Source organism: Crocuta crocuta, unplaced genomic scaffold (assembly GCF_008692635.1).
Source record: "Crocuta crocuta isolate KB4526 unplaced genomic scaffold, BGI_CrCroc_1.0 scaffold333, whole genome shotgun sequence".
NCBI classification, from domain to species: domain Eukaryota; kingdom Metazoa; phylum Chordata; class Mammalia; order Carnivora; family Hyaenidae; genus Crocuta; species Crocuta crocuta.
The window spans coordinates 3321197-3341093 of NW_027532856.1; the positions used below are offsets into that span (position 1 = coordinate 3321197).

The following is a 19897-nucleotide window of genomic DNA, read 5'->3' on the forward strand; positions in this document are numbered from 1 at the left end:
AAATATAATGCAAATCACTTTTTGAAAATACATCTATGGCAGTGGAAAAACATTTTAATATCAGAGTTAGAAGATAAAGTTGAGGAAATTCATACAAAGTAAAATGTGATAAATATTAGGAGCAAAATGATCAAAAAAATTAAAATGATGACTGTTGGAGGCCCAACACCAAAATAATGAGAATAGAAAGAGACAAAAGAGGATAAATTGACACAGAAAAAAATACAAGAACATTTCCCAAAATGAATGAACTCTTGATTGACAAGCTTCCAAGTGCTTAACAGGATAGATTTTTTTTTTCGGGATAGATTTTTAAAGACCCATACCTCGGATAATGAATCTAACAGCTTCTGGATAAAAAAATAAAACAACCAAAAAAGACTACCTATGAAGAGGTGTCAGGAGGGCATTTGCCCCATCAATATCAACACCAGAGGTCCAAAGATGATTGAGCAATGATTTCCAAATTCTAAATTTAAAAAATGATTTTCCACTTAAATACTATATTCAGTTAATTGATTAAGTGTGAGTGAAGGCACAGCATTTTCAGCATTTCCATCTACTCATTCTTTCTCAGGAAGCTATCGTAGAATGTGTTCAACCAAAATAGGGAGTAAATCAAGAAAGAAGACAAGGAGTGCCTGGCTGGCTCAGTCGGTAGAGCATATGACTCTTGATCTCATGAGCTAGGGGTAGAGATTATTTAAAAACAAACAAAGAAGAAGAAGAAGAAAAAGAAGAAGAAGAAGAAGAAGAAGAAGAAGAAGAAGAAGAAGAAGAAGAAGAAGANCAAAAAAGAATCAATGTGCAAAGAGAATCCAAGAGAATACCAAGTTCAGATTGCAGGATTGCAGTAGAAGGATGGTGGGCTCCAGAGTGATGATTCCAAGAAAGAAAATTTGATAATATTTTATAGGTATTACCAAGTGGGAAGTGATATAGTAAAGCGTTTTACAGAGCTGGCAGAAGGGAGAGAAGAGATTGAAAAAACTATGCAAATGAAAAAGTATTAATTCCAAAACAAAAAGTTAAAAAAAAAGGGAAAACAATGACAGTATATTAATTGACTGAACAGAGAATAATACTTATACCTGTTTGGCATCCAATCTACAGCACAAAAATGTAAAGCTGCAAGCCATCCTAGATTTACTCTAGGATCAACTTGCTGACTTTATATAGACCAAAAAAAGGGAGTTTTCGAGATGTTAAATGACATATATTAATTATTGCTACAAATTACAGATGTATCAGCTGTTGTTACTGAAGATACTCAGCCTAGTCTATGGATGGACATGGTTTTAGCAGCTGGATATACCAGTGATGCTGGCATTCTGAGTTCTGGGTCTAGCTATACTTCTAAGTATGTAAAATTAGGGATGTAACAACTTCTAGATCTTAAGTTTTCTATAAAATTAGAAGAATGGTACCTTCCTATAGTACTTCAGTTAACAGAAGAGTCAGATTAGATACTGGATTTTAAAAAACATTAAAAACAATTAAAAAGTTGTTTATACTAGTAACAATTATTAGCATTAGTATAAGCATTATGATGAGAGGAAAAGAGACATAATATCTGGTTGACAGATAAGGCAAAGCAAATACCAAGGCCAACCTGTCTCTTTCCACGTGTGCTCATAGCTCTTTGATTCATTTGTTTTATATTTGGTTATTTGGCTATTCTACATTCATATTCGAAAGTTTTGTCTTCAATTAAAAACCATAACTAACCTTAGTTGATTTCTACTGAATAATGCCTTTTTAAAAAGCCCATCTGTTATTAAGATATATGTTTTCCCTCCTCTATGCTAATGGTTTTTTTTTGGGTCTCAGATTCCACTGAGAAGAAAGATAAGAATATATCCCTCATAAAGTGTGTGTGTACTCAAAAATAAACTCAAAATGGATGAAAGACCTAATTATAAGACAGGAAGCCATCAAAATCTTAGAGGAGAAAACAAGCAACAACTTCTTTGACCTCAGCTGCAGCAACTTATTACTTGACATGTCTCCAGAGGCAAGGGAAATAAAAGTAAAAATGAACTATTGGGGCCTCATCAAGATAAAAAGCTTCCACATGGCAAATGAAACAATCAGCAAAACTAAAAGGCAACTGAAGACATGGAGAAGATATTTGCAAACGACAGATCAGGTAAAGGGTTAGTATCCAAAACCTACAAAGAACTTATCAAACCCAACACCCCAAAAAAGAAATAATCCAGTGAAGAAATGGGCAAAAGACATAATAGATGCTTTTCCAAAGAAGACATCCAGATGTTTCATGACACATGAAAAGATGAACATCACTCATCATCAGGGAAATACAAATCAAAACCACAGTGAGATACCACCTCACACCTGTCAGAATGGCTAAAATTAACAACTCAGGCAACAACAGATGGTGGCAAGGATGTGGAGAAAGATGAACCTTTTTACACTGGTGGTGGGAATGCAAACTGATGCAGCCACTCTGGAAAATAGTATGGAGGATGGGGCGCCTGGATGGCTTAGTCGGTTAAGCGTCCGACTTTCGCTTAGGTCATGATCTNTACCCTACAACCCAACAACTGCACAACTAGGTATTTATCCAAAGGATACAGGTGTGCAGTTTCCAAGTGGCACATGCACCCCAACGTTTATAGAAGGGCTATTGACAATAGCCAAAGTATAGAAAGAGCCCAAATGTCCGTCGACTGATGAATGGATAAAGAAGATACGGTGTATCTTTTATATATATACACACACACACACACACACACACACACACACACCATGGAATATTACTCAGTGATCAAAAAGAATGAAATCTTGCCATTTGCAGCAACATGGATGGAACCATGGTGTATTAATGCTAAGTGAAATTAGAGAAAGATGAATATCATATGTCTTCACTAACATGTGGAATTTAACAAAACAGATGAACATAAGGGAAGGGAAGCAAAAATAATATAAAAACAGAGAGGGAGACAAACCATAGAGACTCTTAAATACAGAGAACAAACTGAGAGTTGCTGGTGGGGTGTTGGCTGGGGGGAAAACGAGTAAAGGGGTGAGGGGAAATAAGGAGGACACTTGTTCAGATGAGTGCTGGGTGTTATATGTAAGTGATGATTCACTAAATTCTATTCCTGAAATGATTTTTATACTATATGTTAACTAACTTGGATTTAAATTAAAAAAAAAAAAAAAAGACCAAGGAAAATATACTTGAAAGTCAAAGAATAGCAAAATAATGTTAGGGAAAGGAATTAAAAAATTTATTCAGATATATATATTAATTTTCTTATGGGTCTTCATTTATGAGAGACATAGATTTTATTTACGTTATCTTATGAAAACCAGATCACATGAATAATGAAGAAATCCAGGAAGATGTTTATGAAACAATTTTGTTAGATTTTCTGTGTTTAAATATGTGCTTTTACTTAATCCACTCTCTGTAATAGCCACAGTAAATTATAGATTCAGTATTGGTTGTTTTAGGGGTAACATTTAAATACTTGTGTTATTTCTTTTTTTTTTCTTTCATAGTTTATTGTCAAGTTGGTTTCCATATAACACCCAGTGCTCATCCCAACAATACTTGTGTTATTTCTGATCATATTTTTAGTTTTAAGTAATAGCTTTTTTGGTCATAATGTGGTTTACTTTCTATTTTTTAAAATAATTATACGTACATATATAATATGTATTACTTCTTTTATATAAATGTTTATATTCATAATTACTATTTGTTCTTATTATAAAAAGAATTATAAAAAGTTTTGTCTCAAAATGTTAATTTTCCTGATTTTAAATATAAACACAGACTACTAAGTTAATTAAAAAAATATGTGTGTGTACTTATGTGGGCACATGCACTTATAAACACACAATAAGACAATTTTCCAAACAATTTCATTTCATAGGTTAATAAATAAATCTAGGAAGGAAGATGTATTTTATAGATAATCTTTCAAAAATTTTTTATATCCTTTTTATTTTTGTCTATGTTGATTTCTACTGTCATTCCTAAGAACTGACTCAGTTAACAATATTCTTAGGAATTTTCCTGCAAAGAATGAAACAACTATCTTGTAACATTAAGATATAGGTTGATATACAGTTTATGCTCAGGTATAAAGGCCTCAGTCTTTCTTCCCTCCAACTGTTAAAGGGTAAGTTTATTGTAACTGCCATTCCTTTCTTTCTTTTCTTTAATATATATATATTTAAAGTAATCTCTATGCCCAAAGTGGGGTTCAAACTCATGACCCCAAGATCAAAAGTTGCACGCTTTAGAGACTGAGCCAGCCAGGCACCCTTGTAATTGTCCTTTCTTTCTTCTTTCATGTTTATTAATTTTGAGAGCCAGAGAGCATGAGTGGGGGAGTGGCAGAAAGAGAGACAGAATCTGAAGCAGGCTCCAGACTCTGAGCTGTCAGCATAGAGCCCAACATGGGGCTCGAACCCATGGACCATGAGATCATGACCTGAGCTGAAGTTGGATGCTTAACTGACCGATCCACCCAGGCACTCCTGTAATTGTCTTTTCTTAAGAGTTCCCAAATAATTTCCTCTAAACATGGTAAACTATTTTGACATTATTCTTAGAAACTTTGGATTCATAGCCTGACCCACCTATCTGTCCCCCTTATTCAGTTGGTGGTCTGCTTGGTAATACTTAAAAACATAATGGACAAAGAATGTTACCGCTTCTAAACTTCACTGGCAACATCAACTTACCCTGGTTTCTGGCAAGGTGTTTCAGCTTAGTCTGAGTTGTCTTGTGAACTTTCTGTATTTCTCTATTCTAAAATCAAGATTATAATTGCTTTTATATTTCAGCTTTTCTGAATATTCTATCCCAATTCATGTATTATTTATTTTTACGCTGGCAGTTTTCTTCTTTAAAGTAACTATTACCAATTTCACCTTAGCCATAACTCCGTTAAGCACAATTAAAGTATTCTATTTTTTTTCTATTGTTCTTACCTGTGCAGTCTCTGCGTGTTCCAGCATTTCTTCGAATTCCTGATACTCTTCATCATCTGGCTCGGCCCCTGAGAGGCGAGCTGCCCTGGCCATGAAATATGGCGGCAGCTCTCCAATTGCTGTACCGATGCCCTATGTGCAACCAAAACATTCACATCAGATTCCACTCTCAACAGAAGGTTACTAAACAGCTTAAACTCTATATTTTTCCACATTACCAAAACCACATTAAGATGCATGTGTTAGGGAGGAAAGCATATTACTACACAATCAAGAGAACATGAGTGTGAATCCTGGCCCTAATACTGACTGATGCAAAGCCGGGTGAGATAATATACACTAAAGTCTTAGACAATTAATGGTGCATTGCAGACATTAAATTAACGAAAGTTCTCTACCATTTCTACTTATAGTCTGTGATTTCTGTCAGTTTTTTTCCTTTTTTTCAAACGATTTGGTAATGAGTATTCACTAATACAACTTTTAGATAAAATTTTCTAGGAAATCTTCTGGTATTTAGGGTGCTGTTTTAATCCCAATATAATTTGTGTGTGTGTGTGTGTGTGTACAGAGTTAAAACTTTTAACAAATCGTGGTCAGGAAGCCCCTTGAAAACTCAACATTAGGATGGATAAATTTTCACCACAGGAAAAATGTTTATTTCCTCAGGACATTGAGTGACTCATGTTTCAGTCACTTTGTGGATTCTTGTTTTTGAAGATAATTTTTTTTCAATCAACTTAGGACATAGGATGAAAACAAAGGTAAGAGAATCAGGAACTTGGTTTGGACTTAAATGGCTTAAATACAAAATAAATAATAATGTAAAAGATATATAGTCTCTAGGAAAATTCTCAACTTTGAGCCATCTTCTCTGCCGTGAGTCATAGTGAATGAAAAAGTTTTGTTAATTCTCAGAAGCAATTTTAGGTCTATTTGCTCTGTACTATGACTTTGTAAGCAAATGCCTTGAAAAGAATCCCCAAAGAACATTAACAAATTTAAATATTTCATGTTCACAGTGTTATATTCCAATGTGTGGAATCAGCAACTTCCAAATCAAACTGCATTATCCACATATGAAACAAGAGTTCTGAAAAAGAATATACTTAAGTGTCAAAAGAATCGGGCTTTAATATTTAATTAAAGAATGAAAAGAGAGAGAGAGAGAGAGAGAGAGGGAGGAGAGACATATACATCAAAGGATATATGTATTAAATACAAATCATATTTTGCTAAACAAAAAAAGTTAACGTTAGTCAACTTTGGAGGATGTTAAGAGAACCAACTTATTATTTAAAAAACAGGTAAATAAAGGGGAAAAACCCATTACTTATCCTCTCTTACCTATATGAGAGATAACTTGGGGTAACCAAATTGGTGATAAGGAGTTTTTCTTTATAAAAACTCCTTTATTCCAGTCAATAACCAAAGTAAAAAATGCTGTGATTGGGACTCCTATTTTATAATCCTTAATAAAATAATGGACTTGTATAACAATGGTGATAATACCACAAAAGGAAAGACAATTGGACATTACTGTAACTCATGATAGAAATACACAAGACTATCAAGTGTATTCTTGACAAGAAAAAAAATTTTTTTTCAAGCCTCTCAGTCTAACTATCAACTCACAGGAAACAGGGAACAGATAACCATATTTAAACTATACTAACTGGGATATAATTAGTAAAATCCAGACTGTGGGAAATTATATTTGACAAACAACCCGGTTTCAACAATAAATAAATCTGAAAAGACAAAGAAACACCGTCAGAAAAATCTGAATATTAACTGCTTAGCTGATCTAGAAAGCCTATTCCTAATTTCTCTTAGGTGTGATAATTTTTTTTAAGTCCTATGATTGATATATTTGCAGATGAACTGTGATATGTTATTTAGGATATGATTCAAGATAATGGAGAGTCTACAGAGGAGGGATCAGATAAAACAGTACTAGTCAAGAATTAATATTAACTGAGTTTGAGTGATAATAAATTAATTATACAATTCTCTGTACCTAAAAAATTTTATTCATTACAAAAAGTAGGAAGTTAATTGCAACATTTTATTCAAAATATGAACTTCTCTTAAAACCCTTAACTCAAATGTTCAACAGTTCTGAAAGCAATCATATGATTCAAACTCATGACAAGTTTCCTTAAAGTTAAAAAGGAAGTAATAATGGGCTGAGATGAAATCAAGAGCTACATACTATCTTATACTTGGATGACCATATTTATTGTTATAGTTGAATTCTGCTCATGTTTTCCCACATTAGCAAGAAATAAGAATGGTGACCATGAGTGAATATTGTTTTTTACACAAACAGATAAAAAAGCAATATAGTCATCCAGAGAGGTCCCCCAGAATACATTATATTCTAGACACAAAAGTTTATTTAGTTATCTCAAGTTAGGTACTGAAGTCCCAATTTCATGATTCTTACCAAACAATTTTATAATTCTTGCAAAATCAAAACAAAAAACCAAAACAGAACTGTGGAACACTAAAAACTGTCAGCCTAGGCTTAATTAAGGGGAAGAAATAATGGTTTCCTTATTGCAAAAGAAAGAGACAAGTAGTTCTTAGTCAAGCAAGTTGATTACCTTGAAGTCCCTGCTTCTTGAATTGGAGATTTTAACACAAAATATGCAAAACCAAAAGGGAACTATCTTCCTGGAGTATCAATTATATTCAAAGATTTGGGGGAGGAGAAAATCCTGTATTTTCATGCTTTTAAAAAGTCTGTCAAGTGGATTCACAAACAAATCAGCAGAATTTTGCTTTTCCATGTTGGGAATCATAAGTTTAATAGTACAAATCTGGAGGGCAGAAAATTGTATATATGCTGATTCTCAGATATTATGGTAGTTTTGATAACCTATGTATTAATAATTTTTTAAAACAAAATAAGTGTTCTACTACATATTCCAATTACAAACATAAACCAGAAATTAAAAGCAGTCAAGTTAGGAGGGTAAGCTTGAAACCACTGAGAAATGCGGGGTTCTTACGGCAATGTTTAAAAAACAATTACACCAATTCTAGTAAAATTATTAAGACTGTTTTGCGGATAGAGAAAATTTGCTTCCAGTTTCCCTTGAGGTCAGTTTTAAAATGGCTTCAAGAAGGAATGAAGTTCTAACACATGCTATAACATGGGTGAAACTTGAAAACATTATGCCAAGTGAAATAAAAATAAGCCAGACATTCTATGCATAAAACAAGTTATTATATGATTCCATTTAGACAGGATAGCTAGAATAGACACAAAGAGGCAGAAAGTAGAAAAGAGATTACCAGGGGCTCTGGAGTTATTGTTTTAATGGGTATAGAATTTCTATTTGGGATGACAAAAAGTTCTGGAAGTAGATACTGGCAATGATGACATAACATTGTGAATATACTTAAGGCCAATAAATTGTGCAATTAAAAATGGTTAAAATGGTAAAACTTGCATTATATATATGTTATCACAATAATCACCCCTTAACCATGAACTTAACAAATATAAGTCATCACACATGCTCTCGACCCTGCTCTGATGTCCAACTTCACAAATCCTTATTATTCTTAGATCTCAACTGAAACATTGCTTCTTCATGGAAATCTTCCCTGAATCATAAACTAGGGAAAATTTCTGTGTTATACAGATTTCTCCTTCATATTTATTATAGTTTTTCCATGATACTTATTTATGCATTATTCCATAATTATTTCCCTCACTGGAATGTAAAGCTCCAATGAGACTGTTCAGTTTTGCTCACTCTGAATCTCTGGTGCTTGGATGCATCATAACTATTACTGGAATTTGTGAGTGAAAAGAAAATTTGTAAAGCTTTGCACCAGTGACACGTATTATGGAAGATCAAAAGATACAAATTGAAAAAAAGTAACTAATGATCAACAATATCAAACAATTCATTTTAGCATGCTCCAAAGACCTGTATAAGCAAGTTTAAACTAAGGTCTTTATCCAATAATTGGATGTACTTCATCTTTTAATTATTTTACTGATTCAGTACATTTATAGTGACAGTGAAGTCTGTAAAGGCATATTACTTTGCAAAGTACAAATTAGATAAAAATTTCAAATAAGATCAGAGTTTGTTTTTCAGGGTTTTTTTTTTAATGTTTATTTTTGAGAGAGACAGAGACAGAGCACTAGCAGGGGAGGGGCAGAGAGAGAGGGAGACACAGAATCCAAAGCATCAAATAAGATACAAGTTTTTTGGGGCACCTGGGTGGCTCAGTCACTTAAGCGTCCAACTTTGGCTTAGGTCATGATCTCATGGTTCATGGGTTCGAGCCCCACGTCGGGCTCTGTGCTGACTGCCAGCTCAGAGCCTGGAGCCTGTTTCAGATTCTGTGTCTCCCTCTCTCTCTGACTCTCCCCGGCTCACGCTATCTCTCTCTCTCTCTCAGAAATAAAACATTTTAAAAAATGAAAAAAAATATGAGTTTTTAATCAAGCAAGGCATTCTCTTGAGCAAAACATATGGGTGTGAACACAAATGGGATCTCATTTATGAAAGGGTAAAACTACAAAAATCAAGGCTGAAATACTCCCCATGAAGGTTTTTCTACCCCAGCAGTATGGACATTTTATGACTGTATCCCAATTAACCATTTTAAAATATAAAACTAAGTGGCATTAACTGCATTCACAATGTTGTGCAACCACCATCACTATCTATTTCCAATATATTTCATCACCCAAATGGAAACCCTGCACCAATGAAGCATTAACTTTCTCATTCCACACAACCTTGGTAACTTCAAATCTACTTCTTGCCTCTATGAATTTGACTCTTCTATTTTATTTTTATTTATACTTTTTTTAAAGTTTATTTATTTTGAGAGAGAGAGAGAGCATGCATGAACACACAGAGAAGGGGCTGAGAGAAGAGAGAGAATCCCAAGCAAGCCTGGATTGTCAGAGTGGAGCCCAATGTGGGGCTCAATCCAATCAACTGTGAAATCATGACCTGAGCCAAAATCAAGAGTTGGATGCTTAACTGACTGAGCCACTCAGGTGTCCCCAGTTTGACTCTTCTGGATGATTCACATAAGTAAAATCATACAGCATCTATGTAATAGCTTATTCCATTTAACATGTTTTTAAGGTTCATATTGTAGCATGATTCAGAACTTCATTCTTTTTTATGGATAATATTCCATTATATGTATATATCACATTTTATCCATTAACAGTTGAGGGACACTCGGTTGTTTCCACCTTTCTGAAAATGTGGAGGAGCGCCTGGGTAGCTCAGTTAGTTAAGTGTCCGGTACTTGATTTCTGCTCAGGTCATGATCTCATGGTGAGATTGAGCCAGTGTCGGGCTCTGCGTGGACAGCGTGGAGCCTGCTTAGGATTCTCCCTAGTACCTCCTGTGTTCTCTCTCTCTCTCAAAATAAATAAATAAACATTTTTTAAAAACCTGAAAATGTGGATAATACTACTGAACAGTGAAGTACAAGTATCTATACTTATACCTGAGTCCCAGTTTTTAGTTCTTGTGGGTATTTATATAGGAGTGGAATTAGAGGAGGGTCATATGGTAATTCTACGTTTAAGTTTTTGAGAATCCACCAAACTCTTTTACCCCGCAGCTGAATCACTTTACATTCCCAACCATCTACAAGAGTTCCAATTTCTCCACATCCTGATACTTGTTTTCTTTTATTAAAAAAAAACCTTGTGCTTTGAATTTGCACTTCCCCAATGACTAAATGATGTTAAGAATCTGTGCACTTATTGGCCATTTGTATATCTTCTTTGGAGAAAAGTCTATTGAACTCCTTTGCTCGTTTTTAAAGCTGGGTTGTTAAGTTGCAGAAGTTCTTCAAACATTCTGGATATTAAACCTTTATCAGATATACAATTTATGAACATCCCCTTGCATTCTGTGGGTTATCTTTTCACTCTCTTGAAAGTCTTTTTTGACATAAAAGAGGTTTTGATCTTAGTGAAATTCAGTTTACCTATTTTTTCTTGTTGCCTATGTTTTTGGGGTGTCTTATTTAAGAAACCATTGCCAAATTCGACACCATGCAGATTTGTCTCTACATTTTCCCCTAAGAGTTTTATGGTTTTAGTTCATAAGTTTAAGTCTCTGATGTATTTTGAGTTAATTTTTACATAAGGTAAGGGTCCAAATTCATTATTCTGAATGTGTATATGGTTTTCCCAGCACCTTTTGTTGAAAGGACTCTCCATATAAATATTGAGAGTAGAAACCAATTTAAATATAACTTGATATGCACTACACTTTACACGTGACAAAAGACAATTTCAAAAAAGGAAATATGAAGAGCACTCAGCCAATCAATCAGAAGTAATCAACATTCCTGTACTATGTGCAAAGCCTATGTTGACTGCTGTGAGGGTAATAAATTTAAGGTACAGTCTATATTTTTTAGGAGCTTAAAATTTACTTGGGAAAGTGAACCACTACACTAGTCAAGTTAACTAAATTTAAGGCATGCATGGAGCCAGGCCAAATGAACACTTCAGACAATATGAACTATGGGGTTGGAGGAGGCAGTTATCACTGCCAGCTGCAATGGAAGATTTTCTTTGTTGGCATTAGCATTAATCCAGCCACGTAAATCATTTGTGAAAGAACAAAAGCAAAACAGAAAACTGAAATCCATACACGTGGTCTCTTTTCTAGCACGTTCCAAGTATCTTCTGTTATTTTAATAACAATTTTTCATCAAAAGACTAATGTGGTCAGATTTATAAAACATATGCAACTAGTACAATGAATTTGTTTCCAGTGTTTATAAAAGAGTAACAGGAAATATGACAATTTTTCCTGTCTTTCATATTCCACAAATTCAAAATATGGCATTTCCCCTATAATTCTTTTAAAGCACAACATACTAAGTTATAGTATATATAACTGACAAATAAGTTATGTTAAAAACAAATACAATAGTTTGAAAAACACACACACAACATACTTGTTAACATTTAAATAAATGTATTTGAAAACTTTCCCTCTTCCATGGGCATGGTATTCATGTTCATTTTAGTTAAGATTTTTTAAAAAAAATTTTAAATTTTCTTTTAACTTTTTAAAATATTTTATTTATTTCTGAGGGAGAGAGACAGCGTGAGCAGGGGAGGGTCAGAGAGAGACGGGGACACAGAATCTGAAACAGGCTGCAGGCTCTGAGCTAGTTGTCAGCACAGAGCCCAATGTGAGGCTTGAATCCACGAACCGTGAGATCATGACCTGAGCCGAAGTTGGACGCTTAACCGACTTGAGCCACCCAGGTGCCCCTAGTTAAGATTTTTAAGTGATCTCTTCCATATGTTTTATTTTATAAGACACTGTTAGGGGAAAAATGTTACTGGGAACATATAAGTTAATGAATCCAAATGATAAAAAATGTTCAAAGGGTAACAGAAAGTCTTTAGCAAATGAACTATTCCTCATTGATACACATTTGAATGAATATAGGCATATAGAGAAAAAAAGAGAATGCTTTGTATGGATTAAAATAATCTGCCACTGAATATATAGTACAAAAGCTTCCCAAAATTTACTTAAGCAAACCACAAAAAGAATAATTGGTACAAATGAAAGCAAAATCACCATATACAACCACATAGTCTCCACTACAGTAAAGCTTGGTTTATTAAGAAATATTTGACCTGGGATGCCTGAGTGGCTCAGTCAGTTATGTGTCTGACTTCATGAGCTCAGAAACCCACATTGGGCTCTGTGCTGACAGCTCAGAGCCTGGAGCCTGCTTTAGATTCTGTGTCTCCTTCCCTCACTGCCCCTCCCCACCTCATGCCCTGTCTCTGTCTCTCAAAATTAAATTAAAATGTTAGAAAAAATAAAAAATAGAGAAATATTTGACCTTACTTCAGTATTACTAACAACTCAGAAAATGAAATAAGCCGTCTAAGAATAAACACAGAGTATCTGAATCTAGGAGAGAGACATACAACATTTACCAATCTGGGACTGATAATATAACCACTTGCTATGTCTTCATCAATATATTAACATTGGTAAAATTTTGCAAAGCAGTATAGTTGCATCATCTATCCTCCTTTTCCTTTCTCCTGTCTACTTGGCATCCACTGTTTTGTTGTACCTACGGCTTCATGCCTTACTCTGAATGTCATTCATGAATAGGGGAAGCTCTAAAGCAGGTAACTGGTGACTTCATGAATTGTCTATTGACTTGCTATGTGGATATACATTTGGATTAAATTTCGATGAGGTACAGCATAGTATCAAAATGATGAGGTAATTTTAGACAAATATGAAAATGGACATCTTACCCACATGCAGGCCTCAATCCTAACTTTTGAGATGATGCTCCACAAAGAAATGGTTCCTTCAATGCTCTCTTCATCTGGACAAATAATTTGATCAGGATAAGGTGGTTCAGGGAAATTAACTGAATTGCATTCATAAGCAGCTAATGTAACTGAAGCTATATGTGGACCCTATAAAACAAATTTGAGAAACCTCTGATGAGAAATATTAATGAAAAAGGAATTATCAATACACATGTTATTTTAACAGTACCTTAATTACTGTACATAAACAGAAAAATCTTAGCTTCTAAAGAATAAGAATCTAACTACATTTTTCAAGTTGCAGTTGGTAATTTGGAAAAATAATCCTCAGAATCTCTTCCTAGCTTGTTTTTTTAAATTCAGATTGAGGTATAATTTACATATAATAAGTAGTATGTAGGTATATAATTCAATGAGTTTTGACAAACATAGAACACTTCCATCACTACAAAAATTTCCCTACTGTCCTTTTATAGTCAATTTCCTCCTCCAATACCATATGATTTCTGGCTTTATTTGATTTTACTTATCTATATTCTCATTTGTAAGAATGTTATACCGTTTGATAAAAATATCCTGTGCTCTATTCCTTTAGGCATGATTTGAGAATACCACTATTTTGTCCTTACTTAAAAATAGTTGGTGAAGTAACTACCTCACTTATTCTTCCCAAAGATAAGAGTTCCTAAAACAAAATAAAACTGTGGAACCAAACACTGTGAGTTTTTCTTTTAAAGCAGTATTTTCTATTGGGGATTTTGTGCTACTTTGTACCTTTATTTAAAAATATTACAAATTAGGGGTACATGGGTGGCTGAGTTGGTAGAACGTCCGACTTTGGCTCAGGTCATGATTTTGCAGTTCTGTCAGTGCAGAGCCTTCTTCAGATCCTCTGTCCCCCCTTTCCCTGCCCCCCCCCACTTTTTACATTTAAAAAATATTTAAAAATACACAGTAACATAAAATATTACATAATAATAATAATCACATAGGTTAAAATGGATTAATATTAGACGTGTGATAAAGGCTAATGGTTCCCAAGTGTATACGCATGCCAAGATGAGGGGTCTGTATAAGAACCAACTAGGGAGTTTTTTAAATATACAAATTCCTGGGTTCCCTAAGCAGAGGGAAGAGACGGGAACCTGTATGTTTTAAATGAGCTTCTTTAGAATTTCTTTAGAATAGCTTAGGTTCTCTAATAGGCTAGGTTTAGAAACCACTGGGATAACAGTAAATTTTTTTTTTTAATGTTTTATTTATTTCTAGGAGAGAGAGAGAGAGACAGCATGAGCAGGGGAGGGTCAGAGAGAGAGGGAGTCACAGACTGAAACAGGCTCCAGGCTCTGAGCTGGCAGTCAGCACACAGCCCGACACGGGGCTCGAAAAGACGAACCGCAAGATCATGACCTAAGCGAAAGTCGGACGCTTAACCGACTAAGCCACCCAGGCGCCCCCGGGGATAACAGTAAATTAAGGGTCAGGAATGAAAACAACCTTTTTAAAAATATTTATTGAGAGAGAGAGAGAGAGAGAGAGAAACCCTGATGCGGTGCTAGAACCCATAAGCCATGAGATCATGATCTGAGCCAAAACCAAGAGTCAGATCCTTAACTAACCGACTGATCTACTCAGCCGCCCCAGGAATTAAATAAATAACCTTAGACAAAGCCACTTAACTTTTTTTCTGGGCCTCAGTTTACTCTTCTGCAAGGCAACAGAATTAGACTCATAGTTTTATTCAGCTCCAAAAATTATCACATATGTGAATTAAAATCTAACAATAATTTCCAAAGTTCTCATGAGGTATCAGAGCTAACCACTGGACATCCTTAGCATGTTGCTCTAACACACAAGCTGCAAATATTTAAAGTATACTGTATATTTTGTAGTGGCTATAGGCATAACTGCTAGAGCCACAGTTCTGCTTTAGGTTCTGGCCTCTGTCACTCACCTTCTGAGTCTTCTCCTAATCTATAAAATGGAAATAATCAAACACCTTCAGAATCTACATTCTGGGGATACCATAAGGTTTAAAGCAGTCAACTTACATAAAGTACCCAGCTTAAAATAAACCCTCAAAATGTGCTAGCCATTAGTCATTATGAAGAAAAATACTGTATTTGTAGAATAAAATTTTGTAGAATATCTAATAAATAAAAATATATTTAAAAAATTTAAATTATAAAATGTTTTAAATAATATAACATGAAATTATATGTATTAGTATGTAAAAAATATAATTTTATCCTCTCTAGCTCTCTCTATACACATACACACATATAGTAAGTGGTCTCTGTATACAAGAGTTTTTTTTTAATTTCTTAAAGTTTATTTATTTGAGAGAGAGAAAGAGGGTGTGTGTGGCCAGGGAGGAGCAGAAGGAGAAAGAGAATCTTAAGCAGGCTCCATGTTCAGTGCAGAGACCAACGTGGGGCTTGATCTCATTACCGCAAAATCACAACCTGAGCCTATATTAAGAATTGGATGCTTAACTGATTGAGCCACCCAGAGGGCCTGAGAGCCTTTTTAAATCATAAGGTAAAAGAATTTGTGGTTCAAAGACAAAAGTGCACGAGATGCAACAATGAAAATAAAACATTAAGGAACTATTGTTATTAAGATAAAAGGTGATTTAAAACAAAACTTTTGTTTTAAGCTAATATGAAAAATATATTCATAAATCTTAGCTACATTTCTCCCTCTATGCAACTGGCATTATGCGTTCAAATAAAATTTAAAAGATGAAGTTCTCTACTTAGCACTGAATCAATTAATTATTAGTTTTTTCTGGACCAAAAAAAAAATCTATGTGAATTTTTAGTCTCTTCCTCTTTTTCTTGAGTTTTAATTCACAGAAATTCATAGAATAATATTTACATTAAAAGAATAATTACATAAATGCTTTTGAGTAGTCACATTTTCCTTCAAAGTTATGATTAACCATGAAATCCACAACTGCTTCTTTAAATACTATATGCATAAAAGAGATTTCACAGTTGGGGGGGGAAATTATTTTGTGATTCTTAAAAAAAGAAGTTTGAGGTTTGTAGAATTCAGAATAATTGAATAATAGTGAAAAGTGTCTTATTGTACACACATAGCTAAGTATCAGATGTAATTTAAAAAAAACATTGTAACTTCCACCTATAATGTATAAAAACACAAAAGAAAAATGTGATACCAGTAAGTAAAACAGAAGAAATTCAAGGGTTGCCCATGATATTCCCACAAACTGTCCCCTGTAAAATATAGGAACAGTTCACTTCTCAACTCTAGAAATGAACTCTAAGTGAACAAAATTAAACTGTACTGGATACTAAAAACAATAAGATTTCTGGGATATATAGGAAAGAATAAGCTACATTTCTATTCTAGAAATATAAAATATGTACCTCAACAGATGAAACACATTATCCAACAAGATAAAAGACTTATTCATAGTTTCAATTTTAAGTAATTCTAAAAAGGGAAAATTTCAGCAATCTGATAAGAATTTTTCCCTAAAGAAAGGACGGTTCATTCACACAACTAAACTGATATATACTTTCCATAACCACACTAATAAGTCATGATTACTCAGCCTTTGAGGCAGATGTGGTTCCCACAAAATGGACACAAATAACTCAGCTTCTTGTCCTCTGTTCATTCTCAAAAGCCCGTTTAGTCTATACCTTGATATTTTAGTCTAAACAATGTTAATCATAGGAAACTTCCCAAGTTCTTTTTAATATTATAGGTTGATGGTTCCTAAATATAATTGAGTTAAATGAAATAAATATTAGTTTACATGAAAAATCCAAACACCAAGACTAAAAAATTATTTTGATTAAAATATTTTTAAAGGTTACACATATTCAAACTCACTTTTACTTTTATTTTCTAAAACCTACAAGTTCTACTGCAATGTATCAAATGCTAAATATTTTAACTATACTAAATGAAAAAGCAAGGGATAAAAACAAACAGCTATAGTTTAAGTAGAAAACACTATCTGGACAGAACCACCATGAAACAGAAAAACCAATGATGTACTGAGCAGGAGGTTACCTCCCCTGTCTGGGGAGCATTTAGATATAGATATGTATGGATTAGAGATCCTGGCCTTTGGTTGGGGGCTTTCTGTCTCAGATCATGAAGTAAGTGGTACAAACTTTTACACCTACAGTAAACTAGAAGACTGGACAAAACACATGGGACAATTCTTTTCAGGTATTGTACCATAAGCAGTGTATGATTTCTGACTGCTGAATAAAGAATACAAATGAGGAAACCCTACGATGGCTCTGGCTTTTCATTCGTAGATGCATTCCATGTCTATGGCAAAATCCAAAGGTCCAAGCAAAGCATGGTGGTCTTGGGGTGCCCGGCTGGCTCAGTCTGAAGAGCATGTGACTCAGGGTCATGAGTTTGAGCCCCACGTTGGTGTAGAAATTACTAAAAATAATAAATAAATTCTTAAAAACCCAGCATGGTGGTGTTGCTGAGTTGGGTTCCCTTGAGACTTTGATATACAAAGCTGCATTGCAGGCAGGCTAGGGTGAGATTCCATCAGGCTAGGCAATGTACAAGTAGTGAGAAAGCAACTAACAAGGAGTTGTAAGCTAAACAATTCCTAGAGTTCACAAGGACTAGGAAACACTTGGAGTTCAACCAGCTAGTGTGCAGAGATTCAGCATTCAGGGCAGACCCCAAAAAGAGCCTAGAGTAACAGTTACTCTGAATAGGTCATAATGAGTTTTTTTTGTTTTGTTTTTCTAAAGCCTTAAACAGATCAAGTTGATCCACAGGTAACTTAACTGCCCACCAAAACAGAAAACTGGTGCTCTGCAAAGAAAGACAACAAATTCATACAATCAACAATTTTAATACTGTATGTTCAGCATTCAATAAGAAACAACTAGATCTGTAAAGCATGAAAATATGACCCATAACTAGAAGAAATATTAGTCAACAGAAACAGAAATCTCAGAGATAATAGAGTTAGCAGACAAGAACTTAAAAATAGTAAATATGAATATGTTCAAGGGTTTAAAACAGCAGTTGGCAAACTTCAAATTACAGGCCACACTAGTTTTATAAAAAAAGTTTCAAAGAATACAGCCATGTCCATTCACTTACATATCATCTCTGGCTACTTCTGTGCTAAAATGGCAAAACTGAATAGCTCTAAAAGACTCTATAGTCCACAAAATCTAAAATATTTATTATATGATCCTTTACAAAAAAAGTTTGCTGATACCTGATTTAAAGGAAAACATAGAGGCGATTGGGTGGCTCAGTCGGTTAAGTGTCTGACTCTTGGGTTTGGCTCAGGTCATGATCTCACAGTTTCATGGGTTTGAGCCCCATGTTAGGCTCTACACTAACACTGCAAAGCCTGCTTGAGATTCTCTCTCTCTCTCTCTCTCTCTGCCCCTCCCCCATGTTCACAGTCTGTCTCTCTCAAAATAAGTAAATAAACTTAAAAAAAAAAAAAAGGAAAACACAAACACAAGGAAAGAAATGGAAAGTATAAAAAATGGAACTTCTAGAGCTGAAGATAATATCTAAATGGAAAAATTCATGGGATAGATTATCAACAGATTAGACAGACACCACAGAAGAAAATATTAGAGAACTTGAAGACAGGGCATAGAAAGTATCCAAACTAAAGGATACAGAGAGTAAAGGCTATGAAAGAAATAAACCATAGTGACCTGTGGAATAAAAACAACCAGTCTAATGATGTAATTGGAATCCCAGAAAGAGAGGAAAAGATGCGTGTTGGTGGGAAGGCGTGTGTGCAGAAAAATACTTGAAGAAAGAGTAGCCAATTATTCACGGTTTGATGAAAGTATCAGTCCATCAACTCACAGATCTAAAAAGCTCAACAAACCTCAGTCAGGACAAATACAAAGAAAATAAAACACTTAATCAAATCACTGAAAATCCTCATAATCACAATCTAATCAAATTGCTATTAACTCAATAATGATGAGAAAAATCTCAAAAGCAACTGGAGAGGTAAAGATAAAGTAACTATGGGGAAATACAGAAAACACTTCTCATCAGAATAATGCAATTCAAAGACAACGGAATTATTTCTCTGAAGTGCTGAAAGAAAAAAAATCCAGAATCCAGGGAAAATATATTTCCAAAACAAAAATAACATAACATTTTCAGATAAACAAAAGCCAAAAAAATCTGTTATACCAGATCTGGACTATAATAAATGTTAAAGGAAGTTCTCAGATAGAAGAAAAGTGATACCAGATGAAAACCTTAATGTATAAATAAAGAGCACTAAAAATATAAAATATCTTTCCTCCTCATTAAAAATCTTTTCAAAAATAACTAGCAGTCTGAAGTAAAAACTATGGCACATGTAGAAGTAAAATATATGACAACAACAGCATACGTTATGGGGGGGAGAAAATGGAATATACTATTGTAGAGCAGTTTATATATATTTAAGAAATGCTCCATCCAAAAAAAAAAGATAGGAAAAGAATAGGTGAAACAAAATAAAAAATAGGTGGGACAAACAGCTTGAAGGTACACTTAAATCCAAGCAGAATGATAACTACGTTAATTATAAATTGACCAAAC

General features: G+C 34.2%; 1 protein-coding gene across 1 annotated transcript in view; it reads right to left on the reverse strand.

The window, feature by feature from the left end:
• Nucleotides 1-19897, reverse strand: part of VMP1 (vacuole membrane protein 1) — a 130388-nt gene that overhangs the window by 54934 nt on the left and 55557 nt on the right. The window contains exons 6-7 of the mRNA XM_077745627.1: nt 13286-13453; nt 4972-5103 (exon numbers count right to left, since the gene is read on the reverse strand). Coding sequence (XP_077601753.1) covers nt 4972-5103; nt 13286-13453 — 300 coding nt within the window. The remainder of the gene's footprint in view (nt 1-4971; nt 5104-13285; nt 13454-19897) is intronic.